The sequence below is a fragment of the Podarcis bocagei genome (assembly GCF_964188305.1).
Source record: "Podarcis bocagei genome assembly, chromosome: 11".
Classification (NCBI taxonomy): Eukaryota; Metazoa; Chordata; class Lepidosauria; order Squamata; family Lacertidae; genus Podarcis; species Podarcis bocagei.
In genome coordinates this window covers 57,341,112-57,368,568 of record NC_138136.1, presented here as the reverse complement: position 1 = coordinate 57,368,568, position 27,457 = coordinate 57,341,112, and the positions used below count along the sequence as shown (strand labels likewise).

Below are 27,457 nucleotides of genomic sequence, written 5' to 3'. Positions count from 1 at the left end.
GACCCCGAGGGTCATGTAGTCCAACCCATTGCAATGCAAGAATCTCCACTAACAACAATAATATTAATTTATTATTTATACCCTGCCCATCTGGCTGGGTTTCCCCAGCCACTCTGGGAGGCTTCCAACAGAATATTAAAATACAATAACCTATTAAACATTAAAAGCTTCCCTGAACAGGGAATGTCTTCTAAAAGTCTGGTAGTTGTTTTTCTCTTTGACATCTGATGGGAGGGCGTTCCACAGGGCGGGTGCCACTACCGAGAAGGCCCTCTGCCTGGTTCCGTGTAACCTCACTTCTTGCAATGAGGGAACTGCCAGAAGGCCCTCGGCGCTGGACCTCAGTGTCTGGGCAGAACGATGAGGGTGGAGATGCTCCTTCAGGGATACCGGACCGAGGCCGTTTAGGGCTTTAAAGGCATCCCTGACAGATGGCCATCCAACCTCTGCTTAAAACCTCCAAGGAAGGAGTCCACCACCTTCTGAGGGAGGGAGCCCATCCCAGTGCCGAAAAGCTGTCGCTGTCTGAAAATTCTTCCTGATGTTTCTCCAGAATCTCCCTGGGGTTGGCCTCAGAAACGGTCAGAAATCCAGAAGAGCTTGGCGATTCTACAAGCCTCCACGCCCCACAGCTGCAGGCAACTTGGCTTCCTTGACCGAATCATCTACTATCAGGATTCCCAGTCTCTCTCTCTCTCTCTCTCTCTCTCTCTCTCTCTCTCATCGCAGGACCCTGGACAGTTCCGAGCTGGCAATTTGCTGAGGTCATAGAACCCTTCCCAGGCTGTTCAAGCCTTTGCTGAAAGGTGGAGCAGGCCTCTAGCATCGTTGTTGCCTCTTTGGCAGTGCTTGCCAAACACAAGCACTGAAAAGAGTGAGGCTCCTGGCATGGACAAAGACCGTCCCTCAGGGGAATTGGCCTCGATGGGGAAGGGGCAGCTGAAGGCACTTCCAGCTGGCCAGTTCTGGCTCCGCACTGGAGACTCTGCCTGGACCCAGAATAATATAATATATAATAATAATTTATTACTTATACCCCGCCCATCTGGCTGGGCTTCCCCAGCCACTCTGGGCGGCTTCCATCAAAATTTTAAAATACTGCAATACATCAAACATTAAAAGCCTCCCTAAAGAGGGCTGCCTTCAGATGTCTTCTAAAAGTCTGGTAGTTGTTCTTCTCTTTGACATCTGGTGGGAGGGCGTTCCACAGGGAGGGTGCCACTACCAAGAAGGCCGTCTGCCTGGTTCCCTGTAACCTCACTTCTTGCAGCAAGGGAACCGCCAGAAGGCCCTCAGAGCTGGACCTCAGTGTCCGGGCGGAACGATGGAGGTGGAGACGCTCCTTCAGGTATACTGGGCCGAGGCCATTTAGGGCTTTAAAAGTCAGCACCAACACTTTGTTGTGCTCGGAAACGTACTGGGAGCCAGTGTAGGTCTTTCAAGACCGGTGTCATGTGGTCTGATGTTGCTTGCAAAGCTGGTCCTGACTTCTGTTCCCCTGCATCAAAGTCCTGGCTGCTTCCAGAGGTCGGGCCATGACATTTTAGCTGCATTGATGTACCCTGAACCCCACCCCGACCACTGTCGCTCTCATTCAGTCATCCCTGGAACTCCTGGAATTTCAGCAGATGCGGATCTGCAAGCTCTCAAGCCTATCTTGTCGAGCCTAAGATAAGCTTAATTTGGGAAAGGAAGGAAGAGCCAAGATTCTCAGAAAGCTGCATTATACACTTGCAATACTACACATGTTCTGTCAGAGATTCATTAGCTGAGATTCCTGCATTGCAGGGGTTTGGAATAAGGGACCCTTTGGGTCATTTCCAACTTGACAATTTGATGATTCTGAGATTCCACTCTTGCGGGGACACGCACATTCGTTTACATGGGGCAACCGTCCTTATTTTATTTAACAAAAATTCATATGCTGCTTGATTGCTGTAAAGCCTCTAAGCAGTGTAAAGGAAGCAGTAAAACTGTCAATAACTCCTTGCTTTTGTCTTGTGGCACATTCTAATCTTGCACCATGTAGGCTGATCTTTAGGAGCAAAGGGATGGGTGCTTTGGTCCCTTGGTTCCCTTCCAGCCTTAAAAGAGTCCACGGTCGAAGAAGACATGCTCATTTCTAGCTCCTGACCTGAATCATGCAGTTGAGCAGCTTGATGTTTTCACCGTAACTCGTCCCAGTTAAGTGCTGAGTGACTTTCTGCGTCACTTGCTGGGTCATTCCTTGGGGGACGCCACTGTCCAGCTGAAGGAATTGATAGAGGCAAGACAGAAACCTGGGTGGGGCGGGACAGGACAAAGAACAAGTTGCCAATTTAGTTGCTAGGTCGAAAAGGTACAGTTGCCCCACTACCATTGTTACAAACTAGGATACAAAAGCTAGGAGCCATATGACTGCTGGGATCTGGATGGTGGGTACCAAAACAGAATGTCCAGTCGCCATTTTTTGCACATAAACTGGGATTTCTTTTTTAAAGACAGATAGCAGTAAAAAAAAAAAGTTCTTTCTTTCAATTTTTTGCTGCCAGGTGATTCAGGGGGTCTGCAAGGTAGCACAGCAGCAAAAGACATGTATTTTGCTACCCCGCTACCCCGCAAAACAGCTGATTTGCCTGGCAGCGCAGGAGCAAAAAAACCAAGGCATGTCTTTTGCTGCTGCGCTAATCTGCAGGCTCCCTGAATTACCCAGACAGGCAGGCCAGGCAGGGGGATATGTTAGGCGCCAAAGGTGGCAACTGGACATATCAATCCTGTTGCAAAAGACCAGTTGCCAGTTGCAAAATGCCCAGCTAATTTCAAATGCTGTGCACTACATATACCAGGCATAGGCAAACTCAGCCCTCCAGATGTTTTGGGACTATAGTTCCCATCATCCCTGACCACTGGTCCTGCTAGCTAGGGATCCTGGGAATTGTAGGCCAAAAACATCTGGAGGGCCAAGTTTGCCTATGCCTGACATATACCAACTCTCAGAAAGGGCTCTCTGGCTGAGCTGCAAAAACCAGCCTGCCCTATTTAATTAATAATAATAATAATATTTGTACCCCTGTCCATCTGACTGGGTTGTCCCAGCCACTCTTCCCAGCATATTCAAAAACATAATAAAACATTAAACATTAAAAACTTTCCTATACAGGGCTGCCTTGAGATGCAATAACAGCAGAATTTTGAAAGGATGGATACAAGCAAGGTAGGCAGTCTTGGACTTACTGTTCGTTCTTCAGCAGGTAATACTGGCATGGGTAGAACAACGCTAAGACTTTATCCAGCACGTGAACTACTGTTCTCAGATGCCGCGACTGCACCAAAACGCCCAGGAGTGAGATCCCTTCAGCACAGAACTTCTCAACGCTATCGAAGGATAAGAGGAAAATGTATGTTAGTCATTGGACAAAATGATAACGGTAATAACAGGCAGAAGGGTGATTTGCTCCCACACCTGCAGGCTTCCAGGAAGCTGACACAAATTCTTCTGAGGGGATTCCTGCCTCAAAGCTATTATGGGGAGACAGATGAGAAGATGCATTGGGCAGCTGCCACCCCCCCCCCATTATGTGCTGTAAATCTATCTTTACTGGACATTGCTTGGAGACTTTCACATGACAAGCAACTACAGTTGTACCCTGGATCCCAAACGCCTCGGCTCCCGAACAGATTGGTTCCTGAACAATCGAAACCCGGAAGTGAGTGTTCCGGTTTTCGAACGATTTTCAGAAGCTGAACATCTGGCGCGGCTTCTGTGGCTTCCGATTGGCTGCAGGACACTCCTGCAGACAATCAGAAGTCAGGCTTCGGTTTTCGAACAGTTCCGGGAGTTGAACGGGCTCCCGGAACGCATTCTTTTCAAAAACCAAGGTACCTCTGTACAGTCATACCTCAAGTTACGAACGCTGCGGGTTGCGCGTTTTTGGGTTGTGGTCCGCGCCGAACCTGGAAGTACCGGAACAGGTTACTTCCAGGTTTCGGCGCTCGCGCATGCGCAAAAACACAAAATGACATCACACGCATGCGCAGAAGCGCCGAATCACGTCACACGCGTGCGCAGACACGGCACTGCGGGTTGCGAAGGTGCCTCCCGCACGGATCACGTTCGCAACCCGAGGTATGGCTGTGGTAAGTTTAATAAATAAACAAATAAGCAAGGGGAAGGGCCATTGCTCAGCGGCAGAGAACCTCATTTGCCTGAAGAAGATGCCAAGTTCCATTCCCAGAATAATAATAATTTATTATTTATACCCCGCCCTGAAACCTAGGAGAGCCATTGTCAGTCAGTTATACAGACCAATGGTCTGGCTCTGTATAAGACAGCTTCCTATGTTCCTGTGATGCAAGGGCAGGTCAGCTTGAGGGGTTTTTTGGGAGGGGAGTGTCAGGGAACTGGAGAGGGAGGGCTGCAGAGGGATTCCGGAGAGCGTCCCGGGAGGGAGAGAAGCAGCACATCTTCTGGGGAAGGAAATCAGCGTAGCACCAGTGGAGAAGGGGGGCAGATGGGGGAATCAGCAAGGTGGCCCCACGACTCCTCGGCGGGGACCAGCGGGGAGAGCACGGGTCCTCCGCTGCCCACACCCTCCCTGCGCAGAAGGCTTCCGCGCAGGGAGAGTAGGCGGAGACTCTGCGTCAAAGAGCTTCTTTGCTGGAAGAAGTTCAAGAAACGCCCACTGACGGATTCTGCCAGCGATTGAGACAGCCACGGGCGAGCGGCTGTCCGGACAGAAAGGGTTCACTCAGGCAACCCAGCCAGGTGTGGCACCGATTTACACACGAGCAACCCCTAGAACCATTACAGGGGGGTTCACCAGGTTCCTCTGAGCCATGATTGCACTACCTTCCCTATGCTTTCTGCTTCACTGTGAACGAGCTGCAGGCCTGGGGCAGGGGATGCATGTAAACCTAGAAATGCGCTGCCGAGGACACAGAGGGCAAGGGAGAGTTCTCCCGGCACTCACCTATGCCCCACTGTCGTCATGGCCAACGCCAGGTAGCAGCCAATGGGGAGGCCCGACCGGACGGCCTTCAACAGTGGGTGAAACGTAGGCGATTCCGCCAGCTCAAGAGCCGCAGAGGAGACGGGAGTGGGAGGCCAGCCCTGCTGCATGCCATAGTCGTTGGTGTGCAGTTTCAGCCTCAAAACCAGCCCCCAGGCCCACTGGTTGAAGGAGGTTTCGGGTGTCTCTCCGTAACGGACGACGCTGGCCAGGTAGGAGACCTAGACCATGATAAATAACAATAAAAAATTTTATTTATACCCCTCCCTCCCCAGCCAAGACCGGGCTCAGGGCGGCTAACACCAGGTAATAACAATTGATTAAAATACAACTTAGAAACAAGAGTATGTACAACATTAAAATGCAGCCTCATTTCAGCAGAAACTCAAATCAAAAACTTTTGGCGGGATGAAAATGTCAAATCTTCACCAAGGCCAACTATCCAGACTGGTCCTACGTGGGCCAGAAAAAAGCCACGGAAGTCCCCAAATAGGAGCTCCATCACAGAAAGAGAAAGGAAAAAAGAAAGAGGGGAAGGGGATCAAGTTGATTCCAAGCCAAAGGCCAGGCGGAACAACTCTGTCTTACAGGCTCTGCAGAAAGAAATCAGATCCTACAGGGCCCTGGTCTCATGAGACAGAGCGTTCCACCAGGCCGGAGCCAGTGCTGAAAAGGCCCTGGCTCTGGTTGAGGCTAATCTGACTTCCTTAGAGACCTCTAGGGTATTGCTATTTATGGACCTTAAGGTCCTCCATGGGGCATATCGGGAGAGGCGGTCCCATAAGAGAGACGGGACTTCCGGTTTGTCTACACAGCATCTTCGAGCAGTACAAAGTTACTTAGCGTTGCTTTAACCTGAAGATTGATGGACTCCAGCTCCCATCAGCACACCAGCACCGCTGATGGTCAGGAATGATGGGAATTGTAGTCCAGCAAAAATCTGCATTGGCCACAGGCTTCATCTACATTTATGGGAGGGACCGAGGCAACAATTGCACAACCTTCCATCCAACAGAAGCGCAGGGCAGTTTTTAAGCAACAGTTTACGGGAACCCAGCTCGTCGCTGCCTCCCCCAAAGCTAACAGGATTGTATAAAGAAGTATTATTATATGATGAACACACAAGAAGGATTTGACACTGTGAGCAATAGAAGGGATTAAAGATTACGGCAGTTTTCTTAAGGTTTAAGAGAGGGTGCAGCAGGGGGTGAGAAATGGAAACACCATGGAAAAGCAGGTGAGAAGTTGGGGGAAGGTTTTTATTATGTACAGTGGTACCTCGGGTTACAGACGCTTCAGGTTACGCATTTTCAGGTTGTGCACTGCGCTGAACCCAGAAGCACCGGAAGGGGTTACTTCTGGGTTGTGGCGCTCACACATGCACAGAAGCACTAAATAGAACTTTGCGCATGCGCAGACGCGGCGCTGAGGGTTGCGAATGTGCCTCCCGCACGGATCACATTCACAACCTGAGGTTCCACTGTATTGAAATGTATGTGTGAATTTTGGAAAACTTAATAAGAAAAACTTCAGTGCAAAAAAGCCAAGCTAACAAGAAGCATTCAAGGAAGAAGGACGTACCTGCTTGATGCTTTCAGAGATGAGCCCGCTGTACGGTTTCTGAGAGAGGTACTTCTGGTAAGCTTCTAAGACCATGAGCGCAACTTCAGAGTGGACCGCTGGGTCGAGATGAAGGCCGCCCTGACGATGAATGACATTTAAGACACGGGCCTTAAATGTACAAGCCTCCCATCACATCACAGTAAACCATGGTCCCTGGGGCAGGTATGTTTGAACAAGGGACTGCGGTCTGTCTCAGTCCCAATGAACTGAGGGTTGTTCTTGGCTTACTGACAGAGTTCCTTGAGGAGTAACAGCCCCTGGCCTGTTTCTTCTCTGCACTAGCAGGGAGAAGGCAAAACAACCCAGAAGGCAGCATGCTGGCAAATAAACAGTGGTGGCTTGCAGAGGCATGCCTCTGTATTTTAATATTTTGTTGGAAGCCGCCCAGAATGGCTGGGGAAGCCCAGCCAGATGGGCGGGGTATAAATAATAAATTATTATTATTATGTCTGTTTTCAGAGGCCAAAGGTAAAAAAATTCCATTTACCCAAGCCTTTGGGCTGCTCATTTGCAATGTGGATAAAAACTAGCCTTTTGCAGAGAGGTAAAATTTGCATTTGTTGCTCCGCCCATTTCTGCTCTGTCCCCACCCATTCAGTGGCCTCACAAAATTGCCCATAGGAGAATGCAGCCCTCATGTAGAAAAGGCCTCTATGAAATCTACACAAACCTTCCTCTGGACTGAAACCAGGTTTAATAATTATTATTATTATTATTATTATTATTATTATTATTATTATTATTATTTATTTATTTATACCCCACCCATCTGGGCGGCTTCCAACAAAACACTAAAATACAATAACCTATTAAACATTAAAAGCTTCCCTAAGCTTCCTTTAGATGTCTTCTAAAAGTTTGGTAGTTATTTTTCTCTTTGACATCTGGTGGGAGGGTGTTCCACAGGGCGGGTGCCACCACCGAGAAGGCCCTCTGCCTGGTTCCCTGTAACTTGGCTTCTCTTAGCAAGGGAACCGCCAGAAGGCCCTCGGCGCTGGACCTCAGTGTCCGGGCAGAACGATGGAGGTGGAGATGCTCCTTCAGGTATACTGGGCCAAGGCCATTTAGGGCTTTAAAGGTCAGCACCAACACTTTGAATTGTGCTCAGAAACGTACTGGGAGCCAGTGTAGGCCTTTCAAGACCGGTGTTTTACTTTGCAATCAGCTCATGCATTCATTACGACGTAGCAAAAGCCCGTTTAAAGGAGCTTTTCACTCCTGCACAAGTGTGTGTGTTTGTGGGGTGGTGGGTCTCTTCAAAAATGGAGCCTGCCACCTGCAGTTCCCACCCCCACACACACCCCAAAGTACCGGTATTAAAAATAACTGGAAATTTGAATGCATTGTTCGATTCACTGATTAAAAAGCTGCAGCCTCCTTTCTCCACACGCACCTGCTCACCGAGTCCCCAGTTCAGCCCTTCCAGAATAATGCAGGCGAGTTTGTTCTCCACTTCAGTGAGGCTGTGATTCAGAAGCCAGTCGCGGATCAGGGCCACCTCAGATGAAGACGGTTTCCAGAGGTGCATGGGCAGTTCTTTAAATAAATAAAGAGAAACCTAAGAAGAAAAAGGTGACAGATATGCCGATGAAGATGCTGGAGTAGAGAAACAACCGGGAAAAGATAAGACATAACATTTTACAAGAACAGGAAGAAACACCACGGACAGAATAATTGCCACACACAGGAAGACTAAGGATATAGTTTGAGTGCCTCACTTGTAGCTTTATACAGCATCTAATGTGCCAACAGAAATAGAAATTATTAGTATTGCAGTTGTTGTATAAGGGATTATGATGACCGGAATGTAATAGAAATTAATAAGATTTTGGAACGCAGAAATAAAAAAGCATAAAACCATCCATTCTAGCACGTGGGGGGGCACCTAAATGTAACTGAAAACAAATAAAAATATTATAATAAAAAGACCATCTCAAAGGTCCAGTGAAGTCTTTTTCAACACTGCTGGGAGTGAGTAATCTTGCAAAAATAAAGGCTCATAAAGCAACAGAATGGAAATCTTGGACCCGTTTACACAAGCCTCTGTTGGCATCCATCTATCTCAAGAGACAATGGAGTGTACCTCCGGGGGTGAAGTCAAACTGCTGTGTTAGCAGCCTGCAAGGCAGCGAAGGTTTAGGATGAGAGTTTTGATTCTCCCACATGGGCTACTTTCCCGGGCTGCTGAGCCCCACCTGCCCCTTGGCTCTCAGCTCATGGGCTTCTAAGGTGACTCTTATTAGCAGTATGGGCTCTACGGCCCTTGGGTCCTCCAAGCTCCTATCTCCAACAAGCCTGTGCATGTTCTGTGATTCAGAACATGCTTCTAGTCCCTACTGTTTAAATTAATAATAACAATAACAACAACAACAACAATTATTATTATTATTATTATTTATTTATACCCCGCCCTTCCTGGTTCAAAAACCGGGCTCAGGGCGGCTAACAATAAATTTAAAACACTTAATTATAAAAGCAGCCTAAAATACAGTATGAAAACATGAATAACAATAAAATTCAAAAATCAAAAATCAATTAGATAATCCCCAGGGCTAGCTGGCTGAAATTGGTCCTATTTGGGCCAGCGAGGAGGCCAGGGGAGAATTAGCTGTGGGGTCTCAGAGCAGGTGATCTTCATAAAAGGGGAGGGAAGAGAAGGGAAATAAAAGATCAGGCTGAATTCAAATTAAAGGCCAGGCGGAATAGCTCTGTCTTACAGGCCCAATGGAAGGAGGTTAAATCCTGAAGGGCCCTAGTCTCATGGGACAGAGCATTCCACCAGGTCGGAGCCATCACTGAAAAGGCCCTGACCCTGGTGGAGGGTCTGACTTCCTTAGGGCCTGGAATCTCTAAACTATGGTTATTCATGGACCTTAAGGTCCTCTGCGGGGCATACCAGGAGAAGCGGTCCTGTCGATATGAGGGCCCAAACCACAAAGGGCTTTACCCAGGTAAGAGCTGCAAGGTGTGCATTTGGGAGGTGGCAGGCGGTGAAATATCAGGGTATGGGTGAATGAGGATTCCATCATTCAGAAGGTGAAGCCGAAGGTCCTTGCCGTTCCCCTTCCGAACCAGAAGAAACACAAAAGGGCTGGCATACAATTCTGGCGGGAGCATTTTAAGTCGTGGTCTGCACGTGGCCAAAGGACATTCTCCATCAATTGTGCCCAGAAGAGGCTGCAGCACAGCATGGCGTGGTTCTTACCATGCCAACCTTTTCAATGGTCTCTTTGACTCGATCCAGAAGAACAGAGATCATGCTGGTGTGGACAGCGGTGATGGCGCCCAGGAGCTCCCGGCCGACCTTTGAAAAAGTCTCTCTGGTGGAAAGGCTGACGTAAGACACCTGGAGAAATACAGCGGCTTTTATTTCATTTTTAGCCGGCCGCTGAGGCTTTCCCTGATAAAACGCCATTTCTCTCTTTTTTAAAAAATAATTTTTACTGAATGATTTTATGTTACAAAAAACATTACAACCATACTACCGCAAAATGTAATTGAGAAATAAAAATTACATACATCAATATTTTGTTTATTTGTTATTCACCGTCTTATTTCCTCCCAAACATTCCATTCCATACAACACACACACAGGGAAAAAAGAAAAAAAGAAAAGAAAAAATTAATAATGAAAATAATGAAAATAAATATTCTTTCCCATTTTATCTTAAAAAATCTTTTCTTCAATTTTGACTTCCTGTCAAGTCCCTTCGCGTATGTTTTATCTTACAATTGAATGTACACAAAACAATGAACCTTTCTATATAAATTTTCCAAACATAATAAATCCTTAACTGTTATCCACCTCCTTTTACTTCCTTTGTCACTCAAATGCTAGCACGGAGTCAAAACGCCATTTCCCAGCAAACAGCCTTGCTCAACTTCCGACAGACGAATGGCTGGCTGGGACCAGGAAAAGGAGGCAGACACACAACCATCTCTTAGCAAGTTCGGAGCAGAGGCAAGATTCGAACCCGAGGCTGCTTCCTTCGCAACTCTGCCTCGCAGCTGCAGTGCGGAAGCCACTCCCGGGTCGGAGCTTTCCGCCCAACACCGCAGCTCCCACTCATCTATCGAACTGCTCCTGGCTCACCTCATAGATTTCCAGCACGATGACTCTGACAAAGTCCTGGTCAGCATCATCGCGTTTCGCCTGAGCCATCTGGGCAAATGTCGTCAGCAGGCAGATCTCCTCGGAGCCATTCATCGACTGGAGATACTCTTCAAAATTCTCCAGGTGGGCTGGGTCTGCCGGTGGCAAAAGAGGGGGCTGGTTTTATTTCAAGGGCAAAGATCGGAGGTCCTCCTTTAATGGGCGTGTCATTCCACTCTGCGTCACAGCGGTAAGCTCCAGATATTGTCTGACCGCAACACCCACTGCCCCTGAGAAATGGAGTCTGCTGTCTGGGGCAGAGGGGAGCTTGAGTCCAGCATCATAAGGAGGATGAGGATAATGATTAATAATAATAATAATAATAATTTATTTATACCCCGGCCATCTGGCTGGGCTTCCCAGCCACTCTGGGCGGCTTCCAGCAAAATATTAAAACACAATAATTCATCAAATATTAAAAGCTTCCCTAAACAAGGCCGCCTTCAGTTGTCTTTTAAAAATAAAATAGTTATTTATTAAAATAGATTATTACTATTATTACTATTATTATTTTATTTATACTCTGCCATCTGGCTGGGTTTCTCCAGCCACTCTGGGCAGCTTACAGCACATAAAAAAATGGTTAGACATAAAAAAACTTCCCAACACAGCTTTCAGATGTTTTCTAAAAGTCAGATAGTTGTTTATTTCCAAATTGGCTGCCGCTGCTGTGTTCTAAATAGATAAGGGGCCTGAATGGCTGCCCAGCATGACCAAGTCTGCACACAGCAGCTAGCATGGGGTGGAGGCGGGCAGATCTCTTCCTAGCGGCAAAGAATTGGGAGTGGAAGCACACAAACGGCTGTAAAAAAAAGAAAAAGAAAAGGCATCTGCGTATGTGGTGCAGTGGTTAAGAGCGGTGGACTCGTAATCTGGTGAACCGGGTTCGATTCCCTGCTCCTCCACATGCAGCTGCTGGGTGACCTTGGGCCAGTCACACTTCTCTGAAGTCTCTCAGCCCCACTCACCTCACAGAGTGTTTGTTGTGGGGGAGGAAGGGAAAGGAGAATGTTAGCCGCTTTGAGACTCCTTAGGGTAGTGATAAAGAGGGATATCAAATCCAAACTCTTCTTCTAAGCCCAGCCATTTGTCCCCAAAGCAGATCTACCCACCAGCCTTCAGAAGGTTACCCAGAAAGGAATATGGCTCTCAGGCTGAAAAAGATTCCCCAACGTTGCACCGCCACCATCACAGGAAGATGCCAGAGGGCTGCATCGCAGTGATGGATTCAGAAGGAATCAGCGCTTGCCAGCATGACCACTTGCTTGGTCCCAGGACACCAGCCCTGACACTTACACCACAGGCAGATGAGCATCCAAATATACCTGGATGAAATCCTGCACGCAAACACCCAAAGAAAGAAAGGAAGAAGGGGGGGAGGGGTTGAGACGCTACCATTGAGTCTGCGTTTGCAGTCGGCCAGCTGCACCACGGCACATAGCTTCTCCAGGTTCTCGCTTTCTGCGCAGTGCATGATGGAGAAAAGCTTCCAGAGCATGTTGCAGGACAGGGTCCCGTACGGCATCTCGGACATAAAGAGCCAGACCCCTAGCCTGTTGGGAAAGGGAAGACCAAACAGAAATGTTTCGGGCACAGGATTGATAATAATAATATATTATTTATACCACGCCCATCTGGCTGGGTTTCCCAAGCCACTCTGGGGGGCTTCCAACAAAATATTAAAACACAATAATTCATCAAATGTTAAAAGCTTCCCTAAACAATGTCTTCTAAAAGTCTGGTAGTTGTTGTTCTCTTTGACATCTGGTGGGAGGGCGTTCCACAAGGCCGGCGCCACTACTGAGAAGGCCCTCTGCCTGGTTCCCTGTAACTTCGCTTTTCGCAGTGAGGGAACTGCCAGAAGGCCCTCAGAGCTGGACCTCAGTGTCCAGGCAGAACGATGGGGAGATGCTCCTTCAGATATACTGGACCGAGGCCATTTAGGGCTTTAAAGGTCAGCACCAACACTTTGAACTGTGCTCGGAAACGTACTGGGAGCCAATGTAGGTCTTTCAAGACCGGTGTTATGTGGTCTCAGCAGCCACTCCCAGTCACCAGTCTAGCTGCCGCATTCTGGATTAATTGCAGTTTCCGGGTCACCTTCAAAGGTAGCCCCACGTAGAGCGCATTGCAGTAGTCGAAGTGGGAGATCACCAGAGCATGCACCACTCTGGCGAGACAGTCCATGGGCAGCTACCCTTGCTGCAAGGGCAGAGAGGATTCTCAAATGGTCCAGCCACTCACTTTGTTGGCTTCGGCGCATCTCTCCCGCAAACGCATATCACCCTAACCCTGGCAATTAACTGCATGCTAAAAAGCTCCGATAAAAGATCTGAGTTCTGGCCTTCTATCGGGTCCCACCTGACTTCACAGCTCTCTTCTAGACGCAACCTAGACTTCCCCAACTGCCACAAATGCCACCCCCCACCCCCGGCACAGCCCCTCGTTTCCTACCTTTTCGCTTTCAGGACTTGGAGGACAGCCCTCAGGAAGAGCTCGTCAAATTCCACCTGCAGTTTCTCAACAGAGTAAGGGTGCATCTCGTAGCCATAGCCTTTGGCCTGGCTGGCATACTGGGCCCAGTGGTCACTCACGTAGCAAAGCGTCATCCTAACAGCAGGAGGCGAGAGGGGGGGAACGGGGAGGGGGAACAGGACAATGCGGAAAATCTGAATGTCTACAAATCATTTAAGAACATAAGCAGTGTCAGCTTCGCCTTTGAGCCGGTGCCAACGACTGGGCTAAACCTCTTCCACCCCGACTGGGCCAGGCAAGATGAAAGCACTTCCAGAAACCTTCTACTGCAGGAGAGCAGGTCTAAGCGCATTGGACCCACAACTTTGAGCTGTGAGCACCAAAGTCAGCAGAGTATGAATTACACAAACGAAAGCTCTGAAACATAACTTCTTTATTCTCTTACAGCTAAAGGTAAAAGTAAAGGGACCCCTGACCATTAGGTCCAGTCGTGACCGACTCTGGGGATGCAGCGCTCATCTCGCTTTATTGGCCGAGGTAGCCGGCGTACAGCTTCCGGGTCATGTGGCCAGCATGACTAAGCCGCTTCTGGTGAACCAGAGCAGCGCACGGAAATGCCGTTTACCTTCCCGCCAGAGTGGTCCCAATTTATCTACTTGCACTTTGATGTGCTTTCGAACTGCTAGGTTGGCAGGAGCAGGGACCGAGCAACGCGAGCTCACCCCGTTGCGGGGATTCGAACCACCAACCTTCCAATTGGCAAGCACAAGAGGCTCGGTGGTTTACACCACAGTGCCACCTGCGTCCCCTGTTGTTAGGAGGCACCTTTTTCCCTCACAGATACAGTTCCCAGAGTGGTTCAACAATCAATCTCTCTATAGGCCGAGGGAGCCAGCGTTTGTCTGCAGACAGCTTCCGAGTCATGTGGCCAGCATGACTAAGCCACTTCTGGCGAACCAGAGCAGCGCACGGAAACGCCGTTTACCTCCCCGCCAGAGTGGTACCTATTTATCTACTTGCACTTTGACGTGCTTTCGAACTGCTAGGTTGGCAGGGGCTGGGGCAGAGCAACGGGAGCTCACCCCGTCGCAGGGATTCGAAACGCCAACCTTCCGATCGGCAAGCACAAGAGGCTCAGTGGTTTAGACCACAGCGCCACCCGTGTGGACCTGTGCCTAGAAAGTATGGGGCAAAAGGAGAGTGTAGATGAGTCTTGGTGCTGCCCTTGTAAGACTCAGCGGAGAGAAGGATGGGGACGAAGCCAGAATCAGTTGGCTCTGCCTGTTGCTGGCTGTGACACCACCTGTACACCCAGCCCCACAGCACAACAGGGATGTTCCCTTGCACACAGGTGCTCACCTGACATCTGCTGTAGCAGACAAAGATCTATACATCAAGGCACTAATCTAACGCTGGCAGAAGAACAAGATCGCTCAGGTGTTTCCTTTGGAGCAAAGCGGCAATTACAAAACTGGGATGGGATGCCAAGGCGAGCTGGACAAACAGCGACCTCCACAATCCCACGTTGGCCAAAAAGGGGCCTCTGTTGCTGCTTGAGGCTACCAAGCGATGCTCCTTACCTGATGAGGTGGCCAATTCGTTTCACAAACTGCCTATAGCGGGCTCTGTTGAAGGTTTCCAGTCCCACGGCAAGAAGTTCCACTAAAGAGTTTGCAAACGCAAAGATCTTCATCATCTCTTGAGGCGTTGTTTTCTCAGGAACGTAGATGCCTTCGCGACAGATAAAACAGATCAGGATTGGCAAAGGTGGCGGTCTTCTGGCAATCTTCACAGAACTCTAGCCCAATGGTTGCCATCAATTTGATTTGAATTAATTTTATAATGAAATGATTTTAGAATGTTGTATTATTCTATTGTTGTTAGCTGCCCTGAGCCCGTCTTCGGCTGGGGAGGGCGGGATATAAATAATAATAATAATAATAATAATAATAATAATAATAATAATAATAATAATAATAATAATTATTATTATTATTATTATTATTATTATTATTATTATTATTATTATTATGTCCAGTTGAAACTGCAATATAGTTCAGATTACGGCAAGTGTGCTGTCATATATATTCCAGCATTTGTTATTTTTCCATTTCATTTCACTTTTACTTTGTATACCGCCTTTCTACATTACCACACACAAGGCAGTTTAAAGTGGTGAAATATACAGCACACCTTATAATAATCTGATCCAATACAAAAATTCATGATAAAACATAACTTTAAAATGGAACGACCTACATCAAATAAAGTAATCTCCAATAATCTATTAGAATATAATAGTGCACAGTAAAATTAACTCTCGAAACATCAGCAAATAAAAGCTAAACTGAAATTCACTCTTAACAATTACAATAAATAATTACTGAACTACAATCAATAAAAATAACTGCAAGTCAAAATATGATACATGCAAAACCGTGTAAAGGGATCAAATTGAGAAATGAAGACACACCACTTATAAAATTATTTATTACTTAGAAAATTAATCTTAACCTCCGTCTTAGTTATGGATGCCAGCCTTACTGAACTAGGCTCACTCCCTGTTCCCAACCTACTAAGCAGGAATATAGGAAACTGCCTTGCGCAGAGTTCGAGTGTTGATTCCTCTAACTTAGTCTACACTGACTGCCAGTGGCTCCTTTGGGGTTTTCTACAGCGGTCTTTCTCCCCAGGCCTACGTGGAGATGCTGGGGATTGCGGCCTTTCCATATATACCAGCTACTTCAGTTGGCATTCCACACCATTTCCCTGCTGCCCAACGCACATCCCTTGGGGACTTCGCTCACCTTTAGAATCAAACCCGAGGATGTGCTGAAAGAGTTCGTGAAAGGGGAACTGGGACAGAAGCGCGATCAAGTCGTCTTCCAGGAGGAGGACCCAGCTAGTCTCAGAATCTTCGTCCTAGGACAAAAGACAACAGCGTATCAAAAGGCTGCATTTCCCACTGTCCCGGAAGTGCACAGTGCCATATCTCTGAATTTTTTTTTAATTTTTAAAATTTTATTAACATATAAAACACATACATATACGTTTACACAATTACACAACACACATACATCACACTACAGTGGTACCTCAGGTTAAGTACTTAATTCGTTCCAGAGGTCCGTACTTAACCTGAAACTGTTCTTAACCTGAAGCACCACTTTAGCTAATGGGGCCTCCTGCTGCTGCCGCGCCGCCGGAGCCCAATTTCTGTTCTCATCCTGAAGCAAAGTTCTTAACCTGAAGCACTATTTCTGGGTTAGCGGAGTCTGTAACCTGAAGCGTATGTAACCCAAGGTACCACTGTACCTTATTTTCAAAACATAAAACATACCTACATTACTCTATATAGTACCTACCTATACTGTACATTTCAACATAACCTACACACCTACTCCACTCGGACACCCACCAAGTGACTTGACTTCCAGCCGTTCTTGTTACGCTACTTTATTTTTCCAACTAGCTTAAACGCATTTCATTACTTCTTTAGTCTCTTCTTCTATCTTAACTTTACTCTCCTTTCACTCTAATCATTTTCTGGATTCACTCAATATCTGTCAGAAATTCTACTTTTTCCACATAAATTTTGATGTATTCCTCAAAGACAGATAAAGGTAAAGGGACCCCTGACCATTAGGTCCAGTCGTGGCCGACTCTGGGGTTGCAGCCCTAATCTCGCTTTATTGGCCGAGGGAGCCGGCATACAGCTTCCTGGTCATGTGGCCAGCATGACAAAGCCGCTTCTGGGGAACCAGAGCAGCGCACGGAAACGGCGTTTACCTTCCCGCCGGAGTGGTACCTATTTATCTGTTGCACCTTGATGTGCTTTCAAGCTGCTAGGTTGGCAGGAGCAGGGACCGAGCAGTGGGAGCTCACCCCGTCACGGGGATTCGAACCGCCGACCTTCTGATCGGCAAGTCCTAGGCTCTGTGCTTTAACCCACAGCACTACCCTTAATTCCTTAAAGATAGCTCACTCTTTATTCACTTTTTGTACCATATCTCCTCTTATCCTCCCTGTTAGTGCCATCCCTCTTAAAAGGTACCTCTTCGCCTCCTTCATCCACCAGAGTCCAGTTCCCAGATTCCTGCCCGGATGAGGAAGACGCCTTCCGTTCGCTCGGTTTCATGTGGCACATGAACTCCGCTCGATTTCTGCGAATCGCAAAACGCAGCAGGCCGTGAAAATTGGGTCACAGAGACCAAAAGAGGGGGGGAGGCTCCATCCTTGCTGGCTAGCGCTCTAAGGGGGGGCAAGGGGAGAACAAAGCCAGCAGCTCTCAGTTGCCTCTGTGCCCCCCCTTGCAGCTGACCTGACTGCAAAGACAGGCAGCCCTAAAGGGAAGCTGAGTCACAGAGAATGGGCTTCCCTTGCGCTTGATCCAGAAGCAGCAGTTAGGGCAGAATTCTGCAGCGCAATGGCTGGCAGGAGTGAGGCCTTGCCAGCATATAGAACCTGTGCTCAGAAATCTGCACTGGCTGCTGATTTGCTACTGGAGCAGGTTCAAGAGTTACTACTAGAATGTAGTACTACTAGTTACTACAGTGGTACCTCGGGTTAAGTACAGTGGTGCCTCGCAAGACGAAAAGAATCCGTTCTGTGATTCTCTTCGTCTAGTGGTTTTTTCGTCTTGCAAAGCAAGCCCATTGAAGGATTAGCGGATTAGCGCTATTAGCGGCTTTTAGCGGCTTATCTGCTGATCGGATCAGCTGATAAGCGGCTTAGAAAAGGGGGGAGGGGGGAAAACCCGCAGGAACTCGCAAGACATTTTCGTCTTGCGAAGCAAGCCCATAGGAGATTCGTTTTGCGAAGCACCTCCAAAACGGAAAACTCTTTCGTCTAGCGAGTTTTCCGTCTTGCGAGGCATTCGTCTTGCGGGGCACCACTGTACTTAAACTGAAACTGTTCTTAACCTGAAGCACCACTTTAGCTAATGGGGCCTCCTGCTGCTGCCGCACCGCCGGAGCACGATTTCTATTTTTATCCTAAAGCAAAGTTCTTAACCTGAAGCACTATTTCTGGGTTAGCGGAGTCTGTCACCTGAAGCGTCTGTAACCTGAGGTACCACTGTACTAGAATGTATTTCAATTAATTGATTGTGATTTTACATAAACTGTGCTATTTTTACTGTTGTTAGCCGCTCTGAGCTTGGCTTTGGCTGGGGAGGACAGGATATAAATAAATAAAAATTATTATTATTACAGTGGTACCTCTGGTTAGGAACTTAATTCGTTCCGGAGGTCCGTTCTTAACCTGAAACTGTTCTTAACCTGAGGTATCACTTTAGCTAATGGGGCCTCTCGCTTCTGCTGCTGCCGCACCACCACCACACAATTTCTGTTCTCATCCTGAGGTAAAGTTCTTAACCCGAGGTACTATTTCTGGGTTAGCAAAGTCTGTAACCTGAAGCGTTTGTAACCCGAAGTGTTTGTAACCCGAGGTATACCGCTGTATTAGTATACAAAACCCTTAACAGTTTCCAAAAGCCCAGAAAATACATTTTATGTATGTGACAACAGCTGCATGGATGCTACTAGCCTAAGGATGGAAAGAAGAAATTTAAAGCAGCTGTGTAGATGACACAGAATTTACAGTGTGTGGAGAATATTCTCCAGAGAATATTCTCACCTCATATCACTAGTCCTGTATATATCCAGTTTGACATTTTGTGGGTAGCTATGAGGTTACCTGCACAGGGGAAAAATAACTTTTTTTGCTTGGTTTGGAAGCACGTCTTCCCTGCACAGGGCTAAGCAGAATAACACCCCTAGCACCACGGAGAGGAAGAGCGGCTCTTTTGTATACTTACTTGGCAGGAGACATAAGCAAAGCAAGGGACTGCATAAAGTGAAAGAGCCCCGAGGGGTTATCCAGAACCCGAATCTGAAAGCAAACAAGAAATTGAATGAGGGAGTTAAAAAAAATAAAAAATAGGTGCTACTCAAACCCGGGTGTCTGGGTAATCAAGATCGAAATGCGCCCGATACGTCCAATTTATGGAGATACAGGTGGGGGAAAACGGTTTCCACAAGAGTTGAGGTGAGATGCTCAAAGGCAGATAAACACAAAACGAGCTCTGAGAGCAGATTAGAATATGCAGGGAAAGATGTTGGTGCAGCCCGTCCCAGACTGCACCATTTCAGACCTCAGGTAGAGAGAACTATACTTTTAATGCTCCCTAAGATAAAACACACTTGCCTGTGAAAACAAGCATGTCAATAATAATAATAATAATAATAATAATAATAATAATAATAATAATAATAATAATAATAATAATAAATTATTTATACCCCGCCCATCTGGCTGGGTTTCCCCAGCCACTCTGGGCGGCTTCCAAAAGAATATTAAAATACTGTGATACATCAAACATTAAAAGCTTCCCTAAACAGGGCTGCCTTCAGATGTCTTCTAAAAGTCTGGTAGTTGTTGTTCTCTTTGACATCTGGTGGGAGGGCGTTCCACAGGGAAGGCGCCACTACCAAGAAGGCCCTCTGCCTGGTTCCCTGTAACTTGGCTTCTCGCAGTGAGGGAACCGCCAGAAGGCCCTCGGTGCTGGACCTCAGTGTCCGGGTAGAACGATGGGGGTGGAGATGATCCTTCAGATATACTGGACCGAGGCTGTTTAGGGCTTTAAAGGTCAGCACCAAAACTTTGAATTGTGCTCGGAAATGTACTGGGAGCCAGTGTAGGTCTTTCAAGACCGGTCTTATATGGTCTCGGCGGCCACTCCCAGTCACCAGTCTGGCTGCTGCATTCTGGATTAGTTGTAGTTTCCGGGTCACCTTCAAAGGTAGCCCCACGTAGAGCGCATTGCAGTATTCCAAGTGGGAGATAACCAGAGCATGCACCACTCTGGCGAGGCAGTCCGTGGGCAGATAGGGTCTCAGCCTACGTACCAGATGGAGCAAGGGGTAAGGGAAGGCTAAACTGCTTTTCCCTTTAAAAAAAAAAAAGGGCTAGCTTTTGCACATTCAAATTTCAAACATGCTGCGTTATTAGATTTCTATACTGTTCTTCATCCGAGGATCACTCCCCGACAATCTCTAATGGTGTGGCCCTAGAACGACTAGATTTGTCCTCCTGCCCCCCCCCCTTTAAAAGTTTTCACTAATCTGAAAAACTGTAACTCATTTGCGGTTTGGGCACCTCAGTTTGGGGCATTCTTGTGGGGCAAGACCAGGGGTCAGCAAAGTTTTTCAGCAGGGGGCCGCTCCACTGTCCCTCAGACATTGTGGGGGGCCGGACTATATTTTGAAGGGGGGAAATGAACAAATTCCTATGCGCCACAAATAACCCAGAGATGTATTTTAAATAAAAGGACACATTCTACAAATAATAATAATAATAATAATAATAATAATAATAATAATAATAATAATAAATTTTATTTATACCCCGCCCTCCCCGGCCAGAGCCGGGTTCAGGGCAGCTAACACCAATAAAATCACAGTAAAAACATAATGGGGGGGAAAGACAGGGAGGAAAAAAAACAATTTAAAATACAGGTTAAAATGCAATTTAAAATGCAGCCTCATTTTAAAGTAGCTGATAAATCAAGACCATAAGGGGAGGGAAACATAAGGGTCAGACATGTAAAAACACGCTGATTCCCAGACCGTCCGTGTGCTGGATTTAGAAGGCGATTGGGCTGGATCCAGCCCACGGGCCTTAGTTTGCCGACCCATGGGCAAGACCCCCCACACCTGCCTCCTAAAGTGCGACTGCCCAAGAGACAGCGAGATCTGGGTCCCCAGCACATCGCCGTAAGAAGCAACGATTAAACATCCACACCTGAATGAAAGGAACAGCCCACTTGCTAACTCCGGCCGGACAGCGGAGGATGTGGTTTAAGAGGAAAATGTGGTCTCCTGGACAACCAACCTTTTGCAAGACGGACACCTGGAGAGACAGGAGACAATTTCAAAGGCAGTTAAGGGAGGGAAGAACTGCAAAGCCACAGTTACGACGGATCCCTTAAAATAGAAGCATACTGAAAGGCACGGTCCCTCTTCAAAGCTCCCCATTCCAGACCCTCTTCTCCTTGCATTGCTATTCTTGACTTCCTTTTGATAGGTCACTTGGGGAATAGGAAGCGGGTGGCGCTGTGGGTTAAACCACAGAACCTAGGGCTTGCCGATCAGAAGGTCAGAGGTTCGAATCCCCACGACAGGGTGAGCTTCCGTAGCTAGGTCCCTGCTCCTGCCAACCTAGCAGTTTGAAAGCACATCAAAGTGCAAGTAGATAAATAGGTACCACTCCAGCAGGAAGGTAAACGGCGTTTCTGTGTGCTGCTCTGGTTCGCCAGAAGCAGCTTAGTCATGCTGGACACATGACCCGGAAGCTGTACACCGGCTCCTTCGGCCAATAAAGCGAGATGAGCGCCGCAACCCCAGAGACCTAATGGACCTAATGGTCAGGGGTCCCTTTACCTTTTAGATATAAAAGGACTGCCCTAGCACCAGATTTAGGGTAGATCTGACTCCCTCTGTTTCTCACCAGCCTCTGCAGCCAGGAGAGCACGTCGCTCTCAAACTGAGGATCCTCAACGACCCTGCGCATGAAACTGAAGAGGACGCTGATGCACTCCTTCAAAGGACCCACGTCCAAGGAAACATCTTCAGCCTGTTTAAGAACTGCAGACGAGGAGAGAAGAAAAAGGATTAAGCGGCCTCACAGTTGGAGTGAAATAATAAGTTGGAGTGAGTACAGTGGCACCTCGGGGTTAGAGATGCTTCAGATTACAGACACTTCAGGTTACAGACTCCGCTAACCCAGAAATAATACCTCGGGTTAAGAACTTTGCTTCAGGATGAGAACAGAAATTGCGCGGCAGCGGGAGGCCCCATTGGCTAAAGTGGTACCTCAGGTTAAGAACAGTTTCAGGTTAAGAACGGACCTCCAGAGCGAATTAAGTTCTTAACCTGAGGTACCACTGTACTGGGCCTCTGCTAGGAAGCCTGCACTGGGTTCGAAACCTTGCCTAGCCATGAGGAGGCCTGCACCAAGTTGCCGCCTCTTATTGATGGACTGATTTCATTTATATTCCAGATTTTCTCCACGAAGCTCGAGGTGGTCCACACAATTCTCCCCCTCCTCGTTTAATCCCCACCAGAACCCTATGAGGTCAGTTAGGGTAAGGATAGAGAAGGGAATAGCCACCCAGTATGGCCAGGGCAGCCCAGCCAGATGGGTGGGGTACAAATAATTAAATTGTTTAAATTGTTACAAGGTCACCCAGTGAGGGATCTGAACCTTGGTCTCTCAGGTCCTGGTCCGACTCTGGTGGTTGTAAAGGGGTGGGAATGGGATAACCGTCACCCCACTGGGGAACTGGGGGCAGATGCAATTTAATGACATAAATACACTCGTACCTTCTGGAACGGATGATGTTCAGGAACCAAGATACAACTGCAGTCCCCCTCCTTGGCTGAAGGGAACACGCAATTGTAGGGTTGTGCACGGACACACACAGATGCTCTCAGCAGCCCCACACCACTGCCCAGGTGCCCAGAGCAATGGAAGCTGCCAATAGAATCCCTCCCCTCCGTTTTCACAAAGGGGTTCTACGTCAACACCCCAATACGTATGCCACAGCCCTTTCTCTCACACATTGTGTGGATAGTGGGAGGGCAGGGAGAGCAAAAACCCATCGTGCATTGCCAGAACGTACAAGAAGGTAGTCTGAACCTCCCCGGAATAAAGTACCGTATTTTTCGCTCTATAATACGCACCCGACCATAACACGCATATAGTTTTTAGAGGAGGAAAACAAGAAAAAATATATATTCTAAACAAAACAGTGGATGTATGTTTTTTGTGGTTCATGCTGTGGCCACAGACATGTGATCTGACGGTGAGTTTGGGGTAGCCCAATGCAAAAATCCTGAGGATCCATGTGGATCCATGCTTTGTAACCACATTTTTGCACCACTGTGGCCCCGGGCAACAGTGGGTGCGTGATTTTTTTGGTGCAAACTGTAGCCATGGACATGCTATGTGATCTGATGGTGAATTTGGGGTGACCCAGTGCAAAAATCCTGAGGATCCATGTGGATCTGTGCTTTGTAACCACGTTTTAAGTGGGGAGGGAAGGAAAAGCACTCAAGGGACAAGGAACACGCATAGGGTGGGTGGAGAAGGATGCTGTTAATAATGAAGAAGAAGGGGTATAAGAGGAGAAGGCTCCTCTCCTCTCCCGCTTTGCTCCTTTAAAGAAGCAGGCTCTCTGTCCCTCTCTCCTCCCCACTCAGCGGCTCTTCTCCCACTTTGCTGTTTCAAAGCGAGCCACGGAGGAGGGAAGGAAGGGGAACCATGGATCCTCTGCTCACAACTGCAGCAGATCCCCCCGCCATCTGTAGGCATTCGCTCCATAACACGCACAGACATTTCCCTTTACTTTCTAGGAGGAAAAAAGTGAGTGTTATGGTGCAAAAAATACGGTAACTCCAATTAGCATATGCGCTTCGCTTGCGTAATTTATGCAGGTTGCAGAACGGGAGCGGAATTCTGCTGCTTACTGCACACGGCGTCCCTGATGCTTCCTGCCCAAGGGAAGTTAATTGGAATATAACTCGGATACACACACCTGGCTGCTGCTGCTGCTGCTGCTGCTGCTGAATGCCCACAGACCTCAGCGAGGAAGAGCTGCTGAGAAGCCTGTAGATGTAAGACTCCACCTGCAGGCGGGACAAGACAGACGTGTACAAGTGCAAGGCCAGGGTCTGGTGCACATGCTCAGCTTGGGTTTCGAAGAGCCTCTTCAGGTCTCCCAAAGCGCCTTCGTTCATCTCGACCGTCTGGTAGCGATGGTGGCCGGACACTTTGCACTGATCAGCACAGACGCCCTGCAAGGGAAGCAATGTTCAAAATGAGGAGTTAATAATTTTATTAAGTTAAGTGACCTGGTTGCACAATTCAATCTCCTAACATGCCTTTCTCACATGTACTGTGGCATTCTAGTCAAAATAAAAAAGTTCCTTCCAGTAGCACCTTAAAGACCAACTAAGTTAGTTCTTGGTATGAGCTTTCGTGTGCATGCACACTTCTTCAGATACACTGAAACAGAAGTTGCCAGATCCTTCTATATATATGTATAGAAGGATCTGGCAACATTATGTATAATGTTATTATACATAATGTGAGAAGGTGAGAAATGGCCTAGTCATGTATAATGTTATTTTACATAGTTATTATACATGACTAGGCCATTTCTCACCTTCTCACCCCTTGCCTTTTCCTGTAAGACCTATTACAGTCGTTAAGAGTCGTCAACAGGCTCATCTCAGCTATCTGCCAATCTCCCATTCCCACCACCCTTCTGAGTAATACCCCTCCCCACCTTCTCACTATATAGAAGGATCTGGCAACTTCTGTTTCAGTGTATCTGAAGAAGTGTGCATGCACACGAAAGCTCATACCAAGAACTAACTTAGTTGGTCTTTAAGGTGCTACTGGAAAGAATTTTTTTTATTTTGACTATGGCAGACCAACACGGCTACCTATCTGTAACTCTGGCATTCTAGGTATCAGAGTTTTTATTATGATGATTGCAACTGTTGAGAATGAATTTCTGTGCAATTATTTGTTGATATTCTGAGAGTTCATTTTGTTGTGCCCTATTATATCCTGATGGGTCATTAAATGTTACTTCATTTGATAGGTTAAGAATCCTAATTTTTTATTATTGATTTATTTGTACCAGATCAGTTTGCTATCAAGATGTGTGGCCTTGTATATTTTGTCGTTTTCGCAGCTCGCGAACCGCCCTGTGTATAATAATACAGAAAAGCGGAGTACTAATTAAAAGAAAGAAACAGAAAGCTCCAAAGAGTCTGTAGCTGAGTGTGGGCGCTCCTGAGCCGATTGAAGACATTCCTTAAAAGCGTGCGGTACAGCTCTCTCAGGATCCCATTCCAGAAGCATTTCTGCAAGTCAAGAGGTGTTCCCTCAAAGATGAAAGCTATGGAAAAACTCTGGTCTAGGAGGCTAAGTAACAAGGCATGTTAGGCCTCACCATTTCTTGGGAGGGGAAATTCAAACAAGCAAATTCCCCCACACCACTAATACCTGCATTCTGAAATAGCTGTTTTTAATAAGAATAATAATAATAATTTATTATTTATATGCCACCTATCTGGCTGGGTTGCCACAGCCACTCTGAGCCGCTTCCAGCAAATTAAACACATTTATTTAACTGTGTTTATATCCCACCTTTCTCTCCAGGGAGCTCAAGGTGGTGAACACACAGTTCTGGCCCTCCTCATTTAACTAACTCCCAGAACGACAACCCTGTGAGGTTGGCTAGGCTGACAGGCAGCAACTGGACCAGTGGGGATTCAAACCCTGGTCTCCCAGGTCTTAGTCTGATACTCTAACCCAGTGTTTCCCAAACTTGGGACTCCAGATTTTGGGGGGAGTACAAATCCCATCATCCGTAGCTAGGAGAACGAGTGATCAGGGATAATGGGAACCGTAGTCCAAAAACAGCTGGAGACCCAAGTTTGGGAAACACTGCTCTAAAAAGGTAAGAAAAGGTAAAGGACCCCTGGACGGTTAAGTCCAGTCAAAGGCGACTATGGGGTTGCAGCACTCATCTCGCTTTCAGGCCGAGGGAGCCGGCGTTTGTCCACAGACAGCTTTCCAGGTCATGTGGCCAGCATGACTAAAACGCTTCTGGTGCAATGGAACACCGTGACGGAAACCAGAGCGCACAGAAATGCCATTTACCTTCCCGCTGCAACGGTACCTATTTATCTACTTGCACTGGTGTGCTTTTGAATTGCTAGGTTGGCAGGAGCAGGGACCAAGCAACGGGCGCTTACTCAGTCATGGGGATTCGAACCACCGTCCTTCCGATCGGCAAGCCCAAGAGGCTCCGTGGTTTAGACCACAGCGCCACCCACGTCCCATGCCACTAACCACTACACTACACTGCACCTCTGCTTCTTTATAAAACGTTACATCTCCGGAGGGCTGAACCACCTGATTTTCCGCGAACGTATGAACCGGCTTTTAGAAACGTGCTTCAGTTTTTTCACCTGGATGGGCTGCTGTTCGTCCTTGAAAGTCCACAGGCGGCTCCTGGCGCTCTGGCAATCCAAGGCAATGGTTTGCAGCTCCGCTTCGGCAAGGAGCAGCTGCTTGCGGCATCGCCAGTAGTTCAGCAGCAGCTCAAAGAACTCGTGCCTGTCCTGGTGCGCCACAGTCCCAAACTCTTCCACGTAGGCGTCGACGTTCTCCAGCCAGGAGCAGGGCTCAAAGACCTTCAGCTGCTCTCGGGTGAAAGGCAACAGCTCCGGCTGTGCTGGGATCTCAGGGTACAGCCTCTCCTTCGGTTTGAGGGGAGCAACCGCAACCGCCGCCAGCCTCTCCCTGAACAGCTCCAATGGGAGATCCGGATAGAGCATTTTGGGAGCGGATTTCTGAATCTCCTCTTTGCTGGGGGCACAGACGGCGGGAAGAACCTCTTCCGAAGGATGGGACACAGACTGCTTGTCACTGAGTACGGTCTCTGTCTCTGGGTCCTGCGCACTCCCCAGCAAAGGCGGCGCGCAAGGAGCATTGCTTTCCGACAGGTCGCAGGAAGCAACTGCTTCGGCGAGGCTCTGAGGACTGGCTGGGTTTCCGCCGATACTTTTCTCCTCCTGCAAAGCTCTGCCTGCAAATTCTTCCCCCTGGATCAGGGGCTCCAATGGGGCAGTTGCTGGAGATCCTTCATTTTCTACACTTACTGCACTCGGTGGGACATCGCAGGCATCCTTCACATTTTCTCTCTCTTTGGCTTCGTTGCAGAGCCTGGGCTCCGGAAGGCGTTCTCCCTGGGTGTCGCAGGACTGAGTTGGTTCTTCTCCAACTGAATCTGGAAGAGACAGCTGACAGGCGACGCTCTCCTCCTCTTCGCTTTTTTTCTTTTTTTCCTAGTGGAAAGAATTGAGGTGGGGGAGAGAGCAACACTGAAGAATGAGATTTGAGGAACAAAAGACCCATAGGAATGTAAGATGGTCCCTTATGGGGAGGAATAATAATAATAATAATAATAATAATAATAATAATAATAGTAATAGTAGTAGTAGTAATAATAATAATAATAATAATAATAATAATAATAATAATTTATTATTTATACCCCTCCCATCTGGTTGGGTTTCCCCAGCCACTCTGGGCGGCTTCCAACAAAACACTAAAATACAATAACCTATTAAACATT

The 27,457-nt window shown here is 47.5% G+C and overlaps 1 protein-coding gene across 1 annotated transcript in view; it reads right to left on the bottom strand.

Moving 5' to 3' along the window:
• Positions 1 to 27,457, bottom strand: part of EPG5 (ectopic P-granules 5 autophagy tethering factor) — an 81,027-nt gene that overhangs the window by 47,780 nt on the left and 5,790 nt on the right. Inside the window, exons 2-18 of the mRNA XM_081213295.1 lie at positions 26,289 to 27,167; positions 23,837 to 24,095; positions 21,748 to 21,884; positions 21,043 to 21,150; positions 19,058 to 19,131; positions 17,294 to 17,402; positions 16,047 to 16,161; positions 14,820 to 14,970; positions 13,219 to 13,374; positions 12,160 to 12,317; positions 10,705 to 10,859; positions 9,817 to 9,957; positions 8,005 to 8,169; positions 6,570 to 6,689; positions 4,950 to 5,209; positions 3,214 to 3,354; positions 2,135 to 2,279 (exon numbers count right to left, since the gene is read on the bottom strand). Coding sequence (XP_081069421.1) covers positions 2,135 to 2,279; positions 3,214 to 3,354; positions 4,950 to 5,209; positions 6,570 to 6,689; positions 8,005 to 8,169; positions 9,817 to 9,957; positions 10,705 to 10,859; positions 12,160 to 12,317; positions 13,219 to 13,374; positions 14,820 to 14,970; positions 16,047 to 16,161; positions 17,294 to 17,402; positions 19,058 to 19,131; positions 21,043 to 21,150; positions 21,748 to 21,884; positions 23,837 to 24,095; positions 26,289 to 27,167 — 3,273 coding nt within the window. The remainder of the gene's footprint in view (positions 1 to 2,134; positions 2,280 to 3,213; positions 3,355 to 4,949; positions 5,210 to 6,569; positions 6,690 to 8,004; positions 8,170 to 9,816; positions 9,958 to 10,704; positions 10,860 to 12,159; positions 12,318 to 13,218; positions 13,375 to 14,819; positions 14,971 to 16,046; positions 16,162 to 17,293; positions 17,403 to 19,057; positions 19,132 to 21,042; positions 21,151 to 21,747; positions 21,885 to 23,836; positions 24,096 to 26,288; positions 27,168 to 27,457) is intronic.